Source organism: Sorex araneus, chromosome 3, assembly GCF_027595985.1.
Source record: "Sorex araneus isolate mSorAra2 chromosome 3, mSorAra2.pri, whole genome shotgun sequence".
In the NCBI taxonomy this organism is placed as follows: Eukaryota; Metazoa; Chordata; class Mammalia; order Eulipotyphla; family Soricidae; genus Sorex; species Sorex araneus.
The window spans coordinates 113,446,224-113,464,140 of record NC_073304.1 but is presented as its reverse complement, the minus strand read 5'-3'; the positions used below and the strand labels follow the sequence as shown (position 1 = coordinate 113,464,140).

At 57.1% G+C, this 17,917-nt stretch overlaps 2 protein-coding genes across 5 annotated transcripts in view; one reads left to right on the top strand and one right to left on the bottom strand.

Moving 5' to 3' along the window:
• POLR3A (RNA polymerase III subunit A) overlaps window positions 1-5,318 on the bottom strand; it is a 42,165-nt gene extending 36,847 nt beyond the window's left edge. Inside the window, exons 1-5 of the mRNA XM_055132362.1 lie at window positions 5,079-5,318; window positions 2,837-2,972; window positions 2,304-2,441; window positions 1,039-1,210; window positions 683-837 (exon numbers count right to left, since the gene is read on the bottom strand). Of these exons, the coding sequence (XP_054988337.1) occupies window positions 683-837; window positions 1,039-1,210; window positions 2,304-2,441; window positions 2,837-2,972; window positions 5,079-5,122 (645 nt within the window). The 5' untranslated portion in view covers window positions 5,123-5,318. The remainder of the gene's footprint in view (window positions 1-682; window positions 838-1,038; window positions 1,211-2,303; window positions 2,442-2,836; window positions 2,973-5,078) is intronic.
• A 2,785-nt stretch (window positions 5,319-8,103) lies between these two features.
• RPS24 (ribosomal protein S24) lies at window positions 8,104-12,796 on the top strand. Of its 4 annotated transcripts, XM_055131185.1 has the most exons (6): window positions 8,111-8,183; window positions 8,573-8,638; window positions 8,815-9,024; window positions 9,876-9,986; window positions 12,360-12,381; window positions 12,717-12,796. In XM_055131185.1, the coding sequence occupies exons 1-5, from the start codon at window positions 8,181-8,183 to the stop codon at window positions 12,360-12,362; spliced, it is 393 nt and encodes a 130-aa protein (XP_054987160.1). In that variant the 5' UTR covers window positions 8,111-8,180; the 3' UTR covers window positions 12,363-12,381; window positions 12,717-12,796. The 4 variants fall into 4 exon arrangements, with proteins under 4 accessions (XP_054987158.1, XP_054987159.1, XP_054987157.1 ...); XM_055131183.1 differs by lacking the exon at window positions 12,360-12,381 and having other exon boundaries at window positions 8,104-8,183; XM_055131184.1 differs by lacking the exons at window positions 12,360-12,381; window positions 12,717-12,796 and adding an exon at window positions 10,593-12,019 and having other exon boundaries at window positions 8,104-8,183.
• Window positions 12,797-17,917: the final 5,121 nt, after the last annotated feature.

The window sequence follows — 17,917 nt, the reverse complement described above, 5'->3', positions numbered from 1 at the left end:
CTCACAAGTGGAACACAGGATGATGTGCGCAGGGACAGATGGGATCAAAGATGGGCTGAACACTGGCTCCAAAGGGACAAACAGGCCAAGGAAGGAGAGAAGGACAGGAAGCAGAAGTCTACCTCACTGTCCATGCACCCATCGTGCCGTCTCCCGGGTGGGCTGGGGCTCCTTTACCTGCTGCCAGTTTTTTTGTAGAGGCCCCAAGGCCCTGGTTTAAGAAGCTTGGCTGGAGATGGTCCCAGGCAAACTGTTTCCATTAGGCGTGGGATAACATGAAACAAGTCACTACAAAAGAGTCTGTCACAGGTCTATGACAGTAACGTACCAGGAGCCAGCGGCAGCCTCTGCCTTGACCCACGTGAGGGGAAGGGCCTCAGGTGGCATGTGCTACGTCTCATGATAAGCCTGGTACACAACGCTTAACTTCGAGGCCAAGTTCACGTGATACCTAACGTTAGACAAGTGCATGTGCGTGCACCAGTGCTCACATGTCACACAAAGATTCCTGGAAACCAGACCCCATGAGCAGCCAGTGGTGTGTGGCAGAGGGAGAAGGTGGGGGGAGGGGTGTGTGTGTGTGTGTGTGTTCAAAGGGAGGCGGCAGAGGGCAGAAGGGCCCTTTCTGGCTCACTGGTGCCAGCACGCATGTACGTATCCACCCGCCCTCCCTGGGGCTCACCTGTGCCCTCCCGAGCAGAGGCTCGACCTCTTTGTTATGCTCGATGGCTGTTTCAAAGGACTGTAGGAAACTGGAAACAATAGGGTCCACCACTTTTTTGTTGCTCTTGTATTTCTCGTGAATTATCTTCAGCAATCCACATTTTTTCACAGTACCTGCAAGAGTCATGTCTGCATTGGGGCTGGGCACGGCAGGTCTTGGCTAGGCCGGTGTCTGGTCAGGGCGATCACAGAAACTGCAGGAGTGAGGAGCCCCTCCAGGGCCCACACTGGCCGGGGCACTGAGCCGAGCGGGCCAGCCCAGCGCGGAGCCCGGGAGTAGCACTGGCAGGAGGTTCCCGAGTGCTCTCTGCTCACCGTTGAAGGCGCCGCAGTGGTGGCAGATGGTTTTCTTCCGGCACTTGTCGGAGATTTTCTTCTTCAGCCCCCGTTTCTGGAGGTAGGTGAGGCCGGGCCGCTTCAGGTGATCCAGGAACTGCTTCCTCTCCTCCTGCGACAGCATGATGTGGCAGCAAGTCTTACATATCATCTGTGACAAACAAAACGGTTATGTGGACACTGGGTCCATTTTCTCACACTATGTTAAAATTTCCTTTTACGTAATTATTATTTTAGTTCTTGGGCCAAACCTGGCGAAACTCAGGGCTGACTCATGGCTCCGCACTCGGGGATCACTCCTGGCAGTACTCAGGGACCATATGGGATGCCAGGGATTGAAGTCGGTTAGCCCTCTGCCAGGGAAGCACCCTACCTACTGTACTATCACTCTGGCCTCAATTCACATAGCTTTCCTCCCACCCCTTTAATTTTTTTTCTCTTTTGAAAAAAGAAAATTAATTAAAACTGAATCACAGAGAGATACACGGTTATGAAGTCACTATGATTGGGATTCAGTGATACAGTGTTCCAATAACAGCTGGAAATGATCACCCTGGACAAGAACTGAGTGTTGAAAGCAGGTAAGGGGTATATGATAAAGGATGCATGATAACCTTTCAGTATCTGTACTGCAAACCATAATACCCAAGGCAGGGGGGGCTGGGGGGAAAGAAAGAGGCGGAAGAGAGGCTGCGGGAGGGGAAATCGGGGGCAGGAAGGGGCAGGAAGGGGCAGGAGGGAAGGTGAAGACACTGGCTGTGGGAAATGTACACTGCTGGAGGGACCCCCTCCTCTCCACCCCTGGGCACAGCAGAGCCGCAGACAGCACTGTGGGGAGCACTTCTGTCCATGAGACCTCTTCCTTTGTGCTAATTATTAGCCCTTGTTTTTTGGTTCATCCCTGGCAGTGCTCAGGGCTCTCTCGTGCTCTGCACTCAGCAATGCACTCGGTCCTGGAGGGGCTCAGGAGAACATATGGGGTGAGGGGGGTCAAACGCAGGAAGGCCGTGTGTAACGCAAGAGCTATCTCTCGGCTCCCTTGTGCTGAACTATTTCATCTTCCTGGTGTTGCTGCTTCGGGGCCATGCCCAGCTGCGCTCACGGATCACGCATGAGCAGCATTCGGGGCCACCTGTGATATTAGGCCAAACCCGGATCCAGAAAGCACCTTTACACTGCCCTTCCCTACTGCTCTGGGACCCTCCTGCTGACCCCAAGGCTCTGTCACAGAAAAAGGCACTCACCTGTAAGACCCCGATGACCGCCCTGAAGTAGCCCACGTGGAAACACGGGAGCTCCAGGTCAATATAGCCGTAGTGGCCCAGGCAGTCGGCCAGGTTCTTGCCACACGTTTCACAAGGCTGGTCCTTCTCACTGGTACCCTGGTGCCACAAACATACACAGGACTCAAGGGACAGCAAAGCACTCTGGAGGAGGGGGCTGGGCCCTGGGTGCAGGGAACAGGAGTGGGAACAGTGACGGATGGAAGAATCGCGGTGTGTGCCTTGCTGGCCAGGATGCGTGCTGCTGGAAATGTGGAGGGAGGGGGGATGCCCGCCCCTTCGAGCAGCTACATCTTTCTGGGTCCCACCCAGTGATGCTCAGGGCTTACTCCTGGCTGTGTTCAGGGTTACTCTTGGTGGATCGTATTGGGATGCCGGGGATTGAACCCTGTTGGCCATGTGCCAGGCAAACACCCTCCCTGCGAAACCATGATTCCAGTTCCCCACGTTGCAACTTTTACAGGAAGTGAAAGTACGTGTGGGCACGCTCTCACCATCCTGTGGTCCAGGACGCCGTAGAGCAGGGGCGCGTGGTGGTTGTCCTGGCTGTATAGGTTCTTGCTCACGACCTGGATGTGGGCCTGCTGCCGCATCTCCTCGGGCGACTTCATCCCAAAGCAGATGTGGCTTCTGCAGAGAGGACAGAGGGCAGCCGTCAGGGATGCGGACACTGGAACTAGCTATGAACATGGGCCCAGCCCCACTCCTGCTCTCCCTCCAGCTGCACCCCTGCCAGCCGAGACCCCGTTTCCACTCCTGTGATGAATGCTGCCCGCCTGCGGCTATAGCCTGGAAGAAGTTGCTTAGGTGACGTCCCTGTACCCCTGACAGGGCCCTGAGACACCCCCTTATCTGGAAATACTTGGTATCTCTTGCCTCTTGCTGGGACCAAATACTGAGTCGTCCCCAGCTGGCTGGTCCTTGGCCTCTCCCATCAGTGGGGACGTGAAGAAAGGTAGGGCACAACAGACGGCTGAACGTTATGGGAGCTGCAAGCTGGTCTACAGGATTGAGCTTCTCAGGGTGGGGGATTGAGGGGACACGACCCGAGATGGAGGGTGTGGGGTTGGAATGCTGGAAAGTTGAGCAGGACAGTGGACAGGGCACCTGCCTTGTGTACAGCAGACCCAGGCTCAATCCCGGCCCCCCCCCACCCCCGTTCCCTGGGCCCTGCCAAGAGTGATCCCTGAGCACTGAGCCAGGAGAAAGGCATGAGCACAGCTGGGTGTGACTCAAAACCCAAAATAAGTAAATAAAAGGTGTCTTTTAAGAAGCTTTACAAAAGGAGTGCTTTCTTTATAATCCTCTCTCTTCCCCAGCCCTGAGGCACTGGCACAGCTGGCTCCGGGTCCCCCTCTCCTGCTCACTGCCTGGCTCTATTCAGGGCACGCTCAGGGCTGGACAACCTGTCCACACCTACTGATGGCTACCCTTTCTGCCCAGCTGGAGACCCTGGGCACCATTTGGGAGCCACACTTGGATATTCACATGCACCGCACACGGGGCACATCTACTTCACTTTATTTTGGGGTGTTTGGGGATCCTTCCCGGTAGGGTGTGGTAGGGTGACAGGGATGGAACCTGGGTGTCTGTGCTACGCAAGCATCCTCCCTGCTGCATTTCTGGCCCCGAGCTGGGGTGGGCCTGCTGGGCCACAATCCCAGCTTACACTGAGTCTCAGAACAGAACCTTTTCTCGCCAAACATGCTCATTTATTTTTCTTTCTGATTTGAATTGGGGAGGGGGAGGGAACCACATGCCATCCGAAGGGACTGAGGAGAGGTGAGGAAACAGACGAGGTCCTGCCAGTGCCTGGCCCAGAGTTAGGGCAGGGAAGCAGAGGCAGAATCTCGGACCAAATCCAGAGAAGGGAAGGGCCAGGAAGCTGGGCCTCCTGCCCTGTGGCCAGAAAAGCATCTGTGAAGATGACATGGAAAGTCAACTCTGCACCATCTGATGCGCACAGGAGAGCGTTTGAAGCTGAGAATCAATGGGGCAGGGACAGAGGCGTTTGGCCAGCAGGAGCCTGGCACTCCCAAGGTGCCTGTGACCCAGAGCACGAGAGCAGAGGAAGCTGCCAGGCAGAGCCAGGGAGGGGGCAGGGGAAGCGCTGGCGGCTCAGAAGCAGAGGTGACCGGGGACCAGTGCCCACTAGAACAAATGACTGGGGCTGGGGCTCACCCACACCCGCACTGCGGAGGGGGGGCATGGCCGGGCAGGATGGAGTCACTCAGGTGAGATCCTTCCACCCAGCTTTGAGCTTTAAGTCTCCTGCTTCCCAGACTCATCCCTACGACGCCAGATCTCAGGAATCAATTTCCCAGTGACTTAGCCCGCCTGCAGCTCTGCAGCACAGCCGAGGGTCTCGCTGCCTCCAACTCAGCGCAGCTCTCCCACCGACTCGTGTTTGCCACTGTGCATCTGGGGCCACGCCCAGAGGTGCTGGGATCCCTCCTGGGGGGGCAGGCACCTCATGGACGGCCAGCGCTACCTGCGGGGTCAGGCACGTGCCAGGTGGGCGCCCTGCCCGCCGCCCTGCAACTGCCCCGACGTTCAGCTTTAGAGACTCGAGGAAAGCCGCCGGTCCCAGCCTGCTCTTGTCCACCGCCACCGGCCGGGCCGGAGGCAGGACGGGGGGCTCCCTCCCGAGGGCCCTGCGAGGCCGCAGCCCGGCTGACCCTCGCCCTGACCCCCGGCCCCGCGCCCCCGCCCTCCGCGCGGCCTGCTCCGACTCACATTTTCTTGGCCACATCCGTCTCCCGGAACTGCTCCTTCACCATGGTGCCGGGCACAGAGCCCCTCCGGGCTACTCCGGGACCCCCAGCGACACCCGCGCGCCGCGAACACCGCGACGGCTCCCGGCCACCGTAGCGCGCCGGCTTCCGCTTCCGCTATCGCTGGCGCGTCTCTGTCAAGAGGGGCAAGGGCCGGCCTCCCTCCTGCACCGCCATCTGGCGGCCACTCGGAAATTGCACCCGCCCGTTTGTGCAGAGGCGCCACAAGCCCGGTTCAGGACTTCTAGACTACCAGACACCCAGAAGTTTTGTCAAGGGGGCAAACGCGTGCGAGGCAAATGCCTTAGCTGCCAATCCATACCCTGGCCTCTTTGCCAGCAAATTTATAAACCAACACATTTCTTGGCTAATGAAGCTTCCGTTTTGTAAGGAGTTTCAATCTTCAGTAAGGCTTTTTTTTTTTTTTTCTTGCAAAAGACGACTGAGTGTGCTTGGAATCAAATCCAGCTGCTGCAACGTGTGAGCATGCTCTCAGCTGCTGGGCCACACACCACATTCCTACAACCAAAAGGTCTTTGTTTCTAAAAGTTTAAATTTTGCTTTGTTTTCTTTTGGGTTTTGGGCTTTCCCCAGCTGTGTTCAGGTCTTACTCCCGGCTTTGTGTTGAGGGATCACTCCTGCAGTGCTTGCGCGACCATAGGGATGGAGAGGGGGCCGCAATTGATGTTGGTGGGCCCCAGGGGTGCCTTATGTGTCACGGGGAGGAGAGAGATGGTCACTTTCTCCCAATCCGCCTCAGCTACCTGGAGCCCCAGCTGGGAAAACTAAGACTAATGAAGTGTATGAGAGCCCTGCTCAGCACCAGCCAGTCTTGCCAGCCCCCGGGGTGGCCCTCAGGCCACACCTGATGTCCGCTTGGTCTCCTTGGCACAGGAGTTGATCTCTGACACCTGATTTCTCAGGAGCCACAGACTCAGGCTGGGATGAGGATTTGCTCTTTGCAGGACAGAAAGGTCAGTCCCAGGCCTTATCCAGGGCTGCAGGGTTCTTGTCTCGCCTCACAGAAAAGAATTTCAGTAGGTAAGCAGTGAAGTAAAAGAGGTTTTATATAGAGGTTTTTTTGAACGTGAGGAAGGGAAGCAAGAAAGTAACACACTCAAGGGAGAACACGGGCTTCTCCAAGGGTGGAGAGAGCGAGCCCCCCCACCCCCCCACCAACCCCCAGCATCAGATATGAAAGCATGAAAGTCCACATCTCAAGAGGGGAGATGCAGGTGTCAGTGTGCTCAGGCATCACATGTGCTTGGCTGATGGGCACGAAAGCAGCACAAGGGCTCAGGCAGCACAGGCGCCCTCCCTTTGTTGAAGGTGGCTTTTATAGGGTTTCCCAAGCTGTCCCCATGTGGGCTTTCTAGCTAGGTGAGAGTTGTTAGGGTTGTTGCTAAGTGACAAGAGTTGGAAGTGGTCTTCTTTGAAACTTCTTTTCTCTTTTATTATTTTGCTTTTTGGGTCACACCCAGCGATGCACAGGGGTTACTCCTGGCGGTGCTCAGGGGACCATATGGGATGCTGGGAATCGAACCCGGGTTGGCCGCGTGCAAGGCAAACGCCCTACCGCCGTGCTATTGCTCCAGCCCCTTTCCTATTTTTTTTTTCTTTTTGGGTCACGCCCGGTGATGCACAGGGGTTACTCCTGGCTCTGCACTCAGGAATTACCCCTGGCGGTGCTCAGGGACCATATGGGATGCTGGGAATCGAACCCGGGTCGGCCGCGTGCAAGGCAAACGCTCTACCCGCTGTGCTATTGCTCCAGCCCCCCCCTCTTTCCTTTAAGTAATCTTTTTATTGCCTGATATTTAACAGCTTTGTCGAGATACCATTTTTCCCCTTTTATTTTTTAAAAAAGCTGTTCATGACTGGATTTCAGTCATATTTCAGTATTCCAACACCCATCCCTCCACCAGCCTACGTTTCCCAGCATCAGCGTCTCCAGGTTCCCTCCCACCCCCCACCACTTGTGTTTATGTCAGGCGCTTTTCTTCTCTCTTCCTCTTCTCTCTCTCCTTTTGGGCACTGTGGTTTGCAATACTGATACTGAAAGGTTATCCAGGATATCCCTTACCTACTTTTAGCCTCGAGCTCTAGTCCAGCGTGATCATTCCCAGCTATTGTCCGAGTGGTCTCTCCTCTCTGGTACCTACCCTCAGCCACACACACTGTGGTTAGCTCCTACCAGTCCTCCTAACCCGTTTTCCCTGGCCATGGACATTATTCTTCTGCCATACGTGTTTTATATACCTAACGAAACGCAGTCATTGTGTATCTGCCCCTCTCCTGACTCATTTCACCCAGCACGATACTCTCCATATCCACCCATTTCTGGCAGAGTTCATGACTTCATCCTCCCCACGGCTGCACAGTGTTCCATCGTGCAGAGGAGGCACAGACACTCTTCTTAACCCTTAGCTCCCGCTGATCTCCCCTGGTCTGGGCCCGCTGAGGGTCAACCAGGCTGGGGGCTTAGTTAGGGAAGCGAGGAAGGCACTGGGGGTCCTCCCAGGGCTGGGGGCTCGGTCACGTTCCAGGCCCTGCACGAACGGGGCCTTCCCCGGGGGAACGACCCTGCATCTGGTCAGCTCGTGCCCACGGCGGCGGCCCGGCCGGGCTGCGGGGCCTGTTCCGGGGCGGAACTCAACGACGGCCCACACCTGGCTCGGGCTTTTTGTTGTGTTTTCGGCCACACCCGACGTCGCTCAGGCCTCACCCCGCGGCGCTCCGGGACGGGACCTGGGCACGGAGTCGCGCAAGCCCCTGCCCTGCCGGACCGGCCGCGCGGCTCTCGCGCTCTCCCGCGCGATTCTCGCTCTCCCCGCGCGGCTCTCGCGCCCTCCCGCGCGATTCTCGCGCTCCTTCGCGCGATTCTCGCCTTCTCCACGCGATCTCGCGCCCCTCACGCCTTTTAGTCAGGCAGCATCGCGGTCGGCCCCGACGCTCGGGCCCCGCCCCCACGCGGCGGCGCCGGGGTCCTTCGGCGCGTTGATATGATTGGCCGGCGCCGGCGGCGCTCTCTTCCTGCCTGGCCTCCCGCAGCCGCGCCGCCGCCATGGTGAGTCCCCGCGAAACGGCGGCGCCATCCGCCGTCTACCCGCGCCATCCTCCGCCCGCCGGCCTCGCCGCCCGGCCCGAGCCCGCCCGGGGCCCCCGCTCCTCGCGCTCGGCCCCGTTGGGCGGACGCCCGGGGCTCAGGGCGCCGCGCGCGGGCTGGCGAGCGACTCCGGGCGTCTGGCGGGGATGGCCGCGCCGCGTCGCGCCGCGCGGGGCCCGACCCGGTTCCGCCCGCCGCCCAGGCTGCGGGGCCGAGCGCGCGGTCAGGACGCGGGACGAGCGTCGGGCGAGCCTCGCGGGAGCGGCTCCTGGGCCGCGGCGGCCCCGCGTCTGCGGTGGGCGGGCTGCGCCGGCCGCGGGCTCGGGGCTAACTCGGTGTGAATGTTCCAGAACGACACGGTCACCATCCGGACCCGGAAGTTCATGACCAACCGCCTGCTCCAGCGGAAGCAGATGGTGAGACTGGCGGGGTCGCTGGGGGTCGCGGGGGACTCCGTCCGCGTGGGGGAGGGTACTGACGGCCCGCGCCGTCAGCCGGGGCCGTCGCTGGGACCCCCGGTGCCGTCCACTCTGCCTCTGGAGATGGGGCCGGTCCCTAGTCCGCCCGTGCCGAGCTTGGGGTCTCTTTCCAGGTCATCGACGTCCTTCACCCTGGGAAGGCCACGGTCCCCAAGACGGAGATTCGAGAGAAGCTTGCCAAGATGTACAAGACCACTCCAGATGTCATTTTCGTGTTTGGATTCAGAACCCATTTTGGCGGTGGCAAGACAACCGGCTTTGGGATGATTTACGATTCTCTGGACCACGCAAAGAAAAACGAGCCCAAACACAGACTGGCAAGAGTAGGTGTCTTCGTGTGTTCGTCGCGGCTGGCGACTGGCTTTAGGAAGAAAGGGGCTGGTGTTGTCACCCCCGTGCGTGCTGTCTGGGGAGGGCCTGCAGATCCGCAGACCCTCGGAAGGGTGGAGAAGGTCTGATGAATGTTGAGCGGATGGGGCTTAGGGTGGGGCTTTTCCCAGTTGCTTGAACCAGGTGAGGCAGTGGTAGGTGATGAGGGGATAGGAAGGGTGGTGTGAAATTTTAAGTGAGGTCTATAGAAACGGCCCGGAGTTGGAGCATAACTCACAGGTAGTGAGCTGCTGGGAGGTATTTGGCCATATTGCGGTGCTGACTCTGGAGGGATGAGCAGGGCAGTATTTCCTGCTTCATCCTCTGCAGAACACGTGCCAACCATCCCTTGGGAGGCAGGGGACCATCGTGGTGAAGAACCTGCTTTTCTCACGAACACTCTAGAATGTCTCTGGCCCTCAAAATGGCAGCAGAAGCCACAGGTGCAAAAGAGGCTGAACAAGTGGAGGATAGAGCAGGGTGATTTCTGGGTGGTGGTTGGTGTCTTGGCATTGACGGGATCACGATGCAGTGGCAGGACACCCCAAAGGGAAGTCTAATGTGGGGACTTAGTGACCTTTGGGTTCACAGTGGACTGTAGCAGCCAATTCTCTGAATTTGGCATGTGTAAATGTTGAGTTTCTCATACGTGCTGCCTGACTTGATGGCTGTTTTAACTCTCGTTCAAGTACTGAGTGTATTTCTTAGTTCGGGACGGCACTTGCTTTCTGCACCAGTGAAGTTGATTTCCGCCCAGATGCATGAACAGTGATCTCCCAAGTGACTTCTACCTTTTTCCCGTTAGCACGGCCTGTATGAGAAGAAAAAGACCTCACGCAAACAGAGAAAGGAACGCAAGAACAGGATGAAGAAAGTCAGGGGGACCGCCAAGGCCAACGTTGGCGCCGGCAAAAAGGTACAGGTCACTGAGAACAGATGTGCTGGTACAGATCTTCACTTTCCAGAAATGTTTTTTTTTTAATGATTTTTCTTAATATTTCTTTCCCCACATATTCTGGCGTGCAGAAGGTAATGTTTGGAGAAGCCCCGTGACGTATTTCTATCACCTGAGTAGAGTAGCTCGCCCACCAAGTAGAGTAGCAGAGGAGCTTTGCGCCCACCCACCCATGCTCTCCCTGCAGTGCAGAGGGGGCCACATTGGTGCCGCATCTGGGGGCTGCTAGAGCCCCTCCAGGAAAAGTCCGTTTTGCTGCTAATTGGCAAAGACTTGGTGTGGGATCTCGTTCCCAAGCTTTTCCTTATTCATACGGACAAGTGGCCTAAGAAAGCGGTTGAATCAATGTGGCCCGTGTTCTGGGCGCGCTGGAGAGGCGGTGAGATGCCCGCTGCTCCTCCAGCGGGCCAGGACTGGGACTCGAGTTTAACCACGAGCAGCTCTTGACCAGCTTTGCTAGCTAATTGTAAATAGTTGAATGGAAGTAAGGCAGCGGGTTGTTCAATTAACAAATTAAGTGTTCTGTGCCCTTTTTTCCTGTACTTTCTTGGATTTCTTGTTCATCAGAAATGAAGTGTCTGGCAGGTACTGAGATTTGAGCACGGTGTGGGGGTGCATCAACTTCACTGAGTTTGCTTTGATGCTCTGCATGTTGATTTTGGGCGGTTTTACAGTGTGTGTTTTACTATGGTACTGGTGTTATCTTTGAACACACTGTACCGTGAGCGAAGGGGATCTTGATGACACTGCTTTTGGAAACGCACAGTGCATGTTAATGTTCTGCTGTGAATTGGTGAGTTGGAGGCAGATGGGGTCACCTTGAGTGCTGAGGGGTGCCTGGGGTGGTGGATGGCTTTAGTCAAAGCAGGACTTGGGAGGGTTCCTCTCCTGCATTCTCTCCCCTGGGCACCCTGATCACTCAGCGGGGTGGTTCTAGTAAGGTGGAGGTTCACCCAGGAGGTCCCTTCTGGCAGTGTCTACACGGAGAGGGCCCTCTTCTACTTCTGAGGGGAGACCTGCCAGGCGGGGGCGGGGGGCCAACTCCAGGGGCTCAGTGCCCAAGTCCAGCAGTGCTGCTGCATGGGACTCTGGTGCCAGGGCTGGAGCAGGCCTCTGCATGCAAGGCCGGAGTGCTGCCAGGCCCTTAGAGCCTCCTTGGCCTGTTGAGGCTTTCTGTTGAGTGCTCTTCAGCTTCCTTCTTCGCTCTTGTTTGCAGGAATCTCCAAGGTAACTGTTCACTTGTAGTAAAACCTGAGAACTTTCTCCACAGCTAATTGGAATGTTTGCCTCATGTGAAACACATTTTTGTACTTGTTTCTTTTGTGGTTTTGTACATTTTGAGCAGCCTTACCCACTAACCTTAAGGGGGGTTGAGTGTGCTGGATTGTGAAGCAGGGTGGGCAGTGTCCTTGAGCGTGCTGCCCATGGCCAGCAGTGGACTGCAGTGCTTTAGTTCCCAGTAGTGGTAGCAGGGCCAGGGAAACACTCCTGCTTGCTTCCTGGTCATGACACTTCTGACGCCCTGCCCTGCAGACAAGTTCCAGATATCTTCTGACTTGGCTTGGGGACATTCCACACTTGACCTGCTGTTCGGGTTGTGTGTTGATGCTCCTTGGTCCTTGGGAGGACTTCGGAGGCCGGGGCTGCCGGAGGCCAGCAGTCAGTAGAGTGCTGTGGGCAGGGCACTTGGCCTTGCTCATAACCTACCCTGGTTTCTGTCCCCGACATCCTATAGGTCCCCTGATCGCCTGCCAGGTCTGACTCCAAAAAACAAATGAGTTTTTATTAGGAGTTTTTGGAATTGTTATGTGCCTCTGTTGGGTGTAGCAGGAAAGTTAAGGAGGAAACTCATCTGATTTGAAGAGCCAAGGAGCATTTTTACTTGAGCTCGTTTCTGCCTTTTGAAATATTGGGGACTAAACGTTGACAAAGCATTGAGCGGAAACCAGCTGCATGGGACTTGCTCATCCCTGCTCCCACTAGGATGAGGGGTTGGGGGGCTGTGGTTCTGTGGGATGGGGTGGCATGGGGTGGGGTCCGAGTCCTCTGTGTCCTTTGCTCACATGCCCACTGGTTGTTGGCAGAGCAGAGAAGGGCAGACTCAGGCACACGCTTCATCTCCAAGCTGTCAGCTCCTCGGGGGTGTTCTTAGCACACAGAGGTGTCTTCTCGCCACCTTTTTCCTAAGAACATAGTGAGCAGCGAGGAGGGATGAGTCGCCTTCACAGTCAGGACAGACCGGCCTCCTCAGCCCCACTGCATGCTGACATGGTTTTGGGTTTGAAAGGGGACTATTAACGAAATGTTTCTTTGCCTCCTCCCACCCCCAATCAGTGAGCTGGAGATTGAAGAACAGGTATAATTCAAGCTTTTCATTGTAGCTCTCTAGACTTAGCTAACTGATAGCAGTAACTTAAACAGAGCATGTGAAATACTTAGGAGTAGAATAGTTGTCTGTAGCCTCTTCTGTACTAATAGTGACATAGATTACTCATTCCTAACTTGAATGTTTGTGTTTTCATTTGTCTTTCACATTTTTCCATCACACGAATGTTAACACCATCCCAGCATCACTAATATTCGTTTTGCATGAGTGTCATTCATTTTGGAAATTGTTGAAGAGTTTTAACTTTGGTATTTTAAAGAGTTAAAGACGTTTGCTGATGTAATTTTTCTTTGTTTGATTCACAGAAGGAGTAAAGATTCTGCAGACTGTCTGGTGATTGTGCAGATTTTTTCACGAGGATTAATAAATTTTAATTAAAACTTAATATATTTGGCTGTTTGAAGTATATTTGAGTTTTCTGGAGTGTTATAGAACTAGCTTGTTCTTCAAGCAGCTTTAGACGGTTCATGTTGGAGCCCGGGATCTGTGAACCGTTGGTTGGTGCTTGTCGGCCGAGATGCAGGGAGGTGCAGAGGGGCTGAGGCCTGGGTGACTCAACAGCCACTTGTCTGGCCACTCGAATCTGAATTCCATTCTGGTCTCCCTACAATCTGCTCATTCCTTGTCACAGAAAATACTTGACCTCAGTGGGAAGTAAAATTAGCGTACGTGACATTTTTCATTGTGAAGTACTTTTGCCTGAAGTATTTGGCCCACATCGCTGACTGCCTGCATTGTAGTTCATAGCTATTGGACCTCTTGGCAGAGCAGGCTGTGCCACCCTCACAACCGGCTGTGTTGCAGTATCCAGGGGGGTCACTGGAAAGTTCTTCCGGGAAGGGGGCCGAAGACCTGTTCCGTGTGGGCGCATTTGCTGACTGTGTGTGGGATAAAAGCACAAGTCTGCTTTTTCTAAACCAGGTGGGTTGGGGCTGGAGCAATAGCACGCGGCCGGCCGGGGTTTGATTCCCAGCATCCCATATGGTCCCCTGACACCGCCAGGGGTAATTCCTGAGTGCAGAGCCAGGAGTAACCCCTGTGCATTGCCGGGTATGACCCAAAAAGCAAAAAAAAATTCAGGTCATTTTCAAGCATCCTGAGGGCCCTGGTGATTCTGATGCAGGTGCGATGTTGGAATTACAACAGAAGCCAAAGTGCACTGCTTTCAGGACAGGGAATAATGGGTGTATATGTGTGGGTCTGTATAGACCTGATAGGCTGGGGCTTTTTTGGTTTGGTTTTGGTTTTGATTTGGGGTCGTATCTTTGCTGCCATGTGGGGAATCCAAACCACGCTGTTGGAATTGCAGCAGCCAAGGTGCCCTTTCAAGACAAAATAATGGTCTGTGTGTCTGTGTGATAGGCTGGGGCTTTTTTTCCCTTTTTTTTTGGCGGGGGGCGGGGGGGCTTTGCTTTGGGTTTTGCTGCCATGTGGGGAATCCAAACTTGGTTAGCTCTGTCAGGGCCAAGTGCTGCCTGCCTTCCTACGCTGTTGCCCAGAGATGCGTATTGCCCCTGGAGCTGGTGTTGGCACATTCAGCAGCGCCTGTGGGTGGCAGACTTGGGAGAACCGCATGAGACAGGACAGACCTGGGTGGGCCTGAGGGCCTGGAGACCAGGGGTGGAGAGGGAAGAGGGACTGCCCATTTTTGGCTGTGCCCGTACTTCCCAGGCCGGGGGGCGGGGGGGGGGCGGGGCTCCTTGCTCAGTGGACTGATTGCCTGGGGCAGAGCCACCCAAAGGGCTAGTGGGTGGTGGCCTGGAGGAGACATTTAAATGAGTGGCCTTGCCGCCGGCCATCAGGGTGGGGGCCCCCAAGTCTTCCTCTGAGGTTCATGAAACAGCCATGATGAGCAAGGGTGTAAGGGCAGGCCTGTGGGGTTGGGAGGTGGGCTGGAGGTGGTGCTAAGGGGCTCCTCTGGCCTGCAGCTGGGAGCCAGAGGGCTGCAGGCTCGTCTGCCTCCTAGGATGGGCCAGGGAGAGTCAAGCTGACCCTCATTTGGATGTCCCTTTTTTTTGGGGGGGGGGTCAAACCCTGCTATGCACAGGGGTTACTCCTGGCTCTGCACTCAGGAGTTAACCCTGGCGGTGCTCAGGGGACCATATGGGATGCTGGGAATCGAACCTGGGTCGGCCGCGTGCAAGGCAAACACCCTACCTGCTGTGCTATGGCCAGGATAACTGATCAGCTCTGGCTTGGCCCGATTGTCCAGGAATTGTTGGGGTCGAATGTTGGGGAAGCTGATGTGTTGGGCTCAGCTGTGTGCTTGGTTGAAACACTGGAGAGTTTTTTCTTAGTAAAGTCCAAGTCTCTGGCCTCTTGACCTGGGAGGAAGAAAGGCTCAGCTGCCCAGGGCCGGGCTTGTGCCCAGACAGCTTCCCCAGCGCCCTGGTGCTCCCACGGCCGCCCTGCACCCTTGCTGTCACTCCATGCTCCCAGCACTGTGGGGAGGTTGGGCCAGGGTCTTCTGGTTGGGTTCACTCAGGGTTTGCTCCTGGCTCAGCACTCGGGCATCACTCCTGATGGGGCTTGGGGGACCATATGTGGTACCAGCAGTCGAACCCGGGTCTGCCACAGGACAAGTTCCCTGCCTGCTTTACTGTCTCTGGCCCTAACTTTTAATTTTGTTGCTTTTGGTTTGGGGCCACACCCAGAGGTGCTCAGGGTTTTCTCCCGTTCAGGGATCACTTGTGGGGCTCGGGGCCATAGAGGGTGCTGGGGATAGTGTGCATGGCCAGCGTCCTTCCTGCTGTCCTGCTGCTCCAGGTCCTCTGTTCTTTCACAGGGTCCCCGCTCTGCACGGGAGGGGGCATTTCTGGCGATACGGGCCTGAGAGTGAGGACCGCTGGCTCTACCCCGGGGCTGTGGGGGTGTAGTTTGGTACTGCAGATCAAGTTCCAGGCTTCACACAGCAGACAGGTGTCACCAGCCAGCTCCCCAACCCTTAACTTCTCTGTAAATGGGGTCTCCCAGGCGCTGCTGTTCCGCTGACCTGACTCAAGGCTGAAATCCCCAGTGCTCAGCAAGTGGCCGGAAGCAACGCCAGCAGGAACTGGCTTTGAATCGTGGACAATTGTGCTATTGAACTAGAGGATTCTTGGGGATTCAGCACTTTTAGGCCCTAACAGTCACCAGACAACTCTTGGCGGGCAATGGGCTTTGAAAGAGCCTCTGTAAAAGCGCCAAATAGACGGGGCAGTAGAGGCAGAAGGGCAGACCTGCCCCTCCACCCTTGCGGGCCTTTATTCTCCATAGAGCAGCTTGTGGGCCACACCCGTCTGCCCAGGGACCATCACTCAGGGCCTAGCTCGGTGCTCAGGGAGCCCGTGGAGCCGGTCCCCTGCAGGCATCTGCCCTGCCGTCCTTCCCCAGAGCAGGCGCCGTCTCGGGGGGGATTGGCTGCCTCTGCAGCGTGCCAGCCCCGCGCCCGGGAGTGCCGTCTGCCCGCGGGAGCCGTGCAATCAGGCTGCAAGTGTCTGCTCTTCCTCTCACCCCGCCAGTTGATTATTTTGGGCTCCCCGTCGAGACAGCACTTAAACACATCCACTCTGGTGGAGCTGAGTATAAACAACTGTCTCCAATCTGCGGTCACCCAGGAGACCCGGCTCCCTGGCAGGTCAGCAGCTGGCCACAGTGGGACACGATAGCCCGGCCCCAGAGTCATCGGTGCATTTTTCACTCACGGGAGCTCAGGAGTCGCAAGCCACTGTTTCTGCAGGGTATGAAGGGTGTGCAGACTCGGGCCCGGGTGCTCACCCGGGGTTCTCAGTGACTTGCCCCCCCAATACCCATTCTCTGAGCCGGGCACTTCCCACTTCTGTTCTAGAAGCTGGAGGCAGGCAGTGTCCTGCCCTCGAAGGGCCTTATGCGGCTTAGCCTCAGTCTCGTGGCCGGCTGACCTCCCCCTAGGGAGCAGCAGACTGTAACTTCAGGGGGCAGTCCGGAGGGGAGGCTCAGGGCGGGGGGTGGCCCCTGGCAGTGAGAGGTGGGAGAACACTCGGGCCGTCCCGCAGGGCAGGGCTGAGCCGAGGCAGCGTGTGGCCTGCTGGGGCTGGGGCGGCTTCCTGGAGAGCTGTACAGAGCACTGTGCCAGAGAAATGCCATGTCAGGAGCAGACTCCAGGTCGGAGCACGAGGGACAGACCTTCCCACTGACCAGCGGGAGCTTCCTCACCCCCAGCTTCCTGTGAGGACTCGGACCCGGTGTCCCCAGCCCGGCTGGGAGCGCCCGAGCTCCTGTGGGCTGCAGGGAGACCGCGGGGTGGATGCTTGCCTTGCATGCAGCCAGCCCGGGGCGATCCCTGGAATACTGTAAGGCCCCCAAGCCCGCCGGGAATGATCCTTGAGCACAGAGCCAGGGGTCAGCCCTGAGCACCGACCCGTGTCGCCTGAAACTAATCCTCAAGTGCAATATCCCCGTGGGAAACGCGCTGTGAAAGCCCAGGAGCCAGCCAGGGCGGCCCTTGGTGCCAGGAGAAGGGTTTCTCCTGGGCAGCCTGAATGAGTCAGGAGGGGCGGAGGCCTAGCCGGGCCCGAGGGTCCTTGTCAGCTGCTGAACCCCGCTGCAGAGGGCACAGGAGCGGCGGGACTGTTCGTCACGCATGCTGGAGTGTCTATGCGGCAGGAGGAGTCGGCAAGCCGCGTCCACACAACCGGAGCCCACAGCGCACTGGGCCAGGCAGGAAAGGGCTGGGCCGGGAGTCCCGAGGCCTCGTTTCTGACTTCACAATGGGACGGGCCTCAGTTTCCCTCTGAAAGGATGAAGTTCATGAGTTGTATGAGTAAACCCTGGGCACTGCGAGTGTCCCCCCAAACCAGAGAGATAGAAAGGCCATGCGCAGACGCAGGAAATCAGTAACATGCACACCAGTGACCTGTTGGTGTGGGGGGTGGGCAGTGTGCTGGGCAGTCCTGGCCCTCATAGCCTCTGCGCTCAGGGTCATGCCGTGGGGCTGGGGGACCCTCAGTGGTGCTGGGAATTGAACCGGGGCCAACAGAGCTCAAGCTCCTGCTGCACCCGGTTTAGCCCGAGCTCCAGTTCCGGGAGCTAGGAGGAGGGGGAAGACGCTCGAGAGGGCGGTGGGGGCGGGTCTGCAGGAGCTGCGGGACCGGCACGCTCACTCCCACTAGGGGGCACTGTGGGTCCAGGCTGGGACCGAGCGGCTTTGTTGTCACGGCCGCTTCCTCTGTGGAAGCTTGAAAAAAGCCTGATGGCACCTCCACCGGGAGGTCACTCTCTCTTCTCAGCAAAGATCTAATGGGGGTGGTAATCTTGTTTATAGGATTCAGCCCGCTGGGGCGCGGGGCCGCGGCGGGCTCTGCTGCGCACGGCTCTGCCTCTGTCCGGGTCTGTCTGCAGATGTGCAGGGGTGGTGCAGGGCTCCCGGGGCTCCCCGCAAGGCTGCGCCTCCCTCCAGCCCCCACTCTTGGAGGCCAGATCGCGGGGCGGGTGGGAGGCCTGTCCAGCCTCTGCCCGGCCAGCCCCCTTCCCTTCCCGCTGGCAGCAG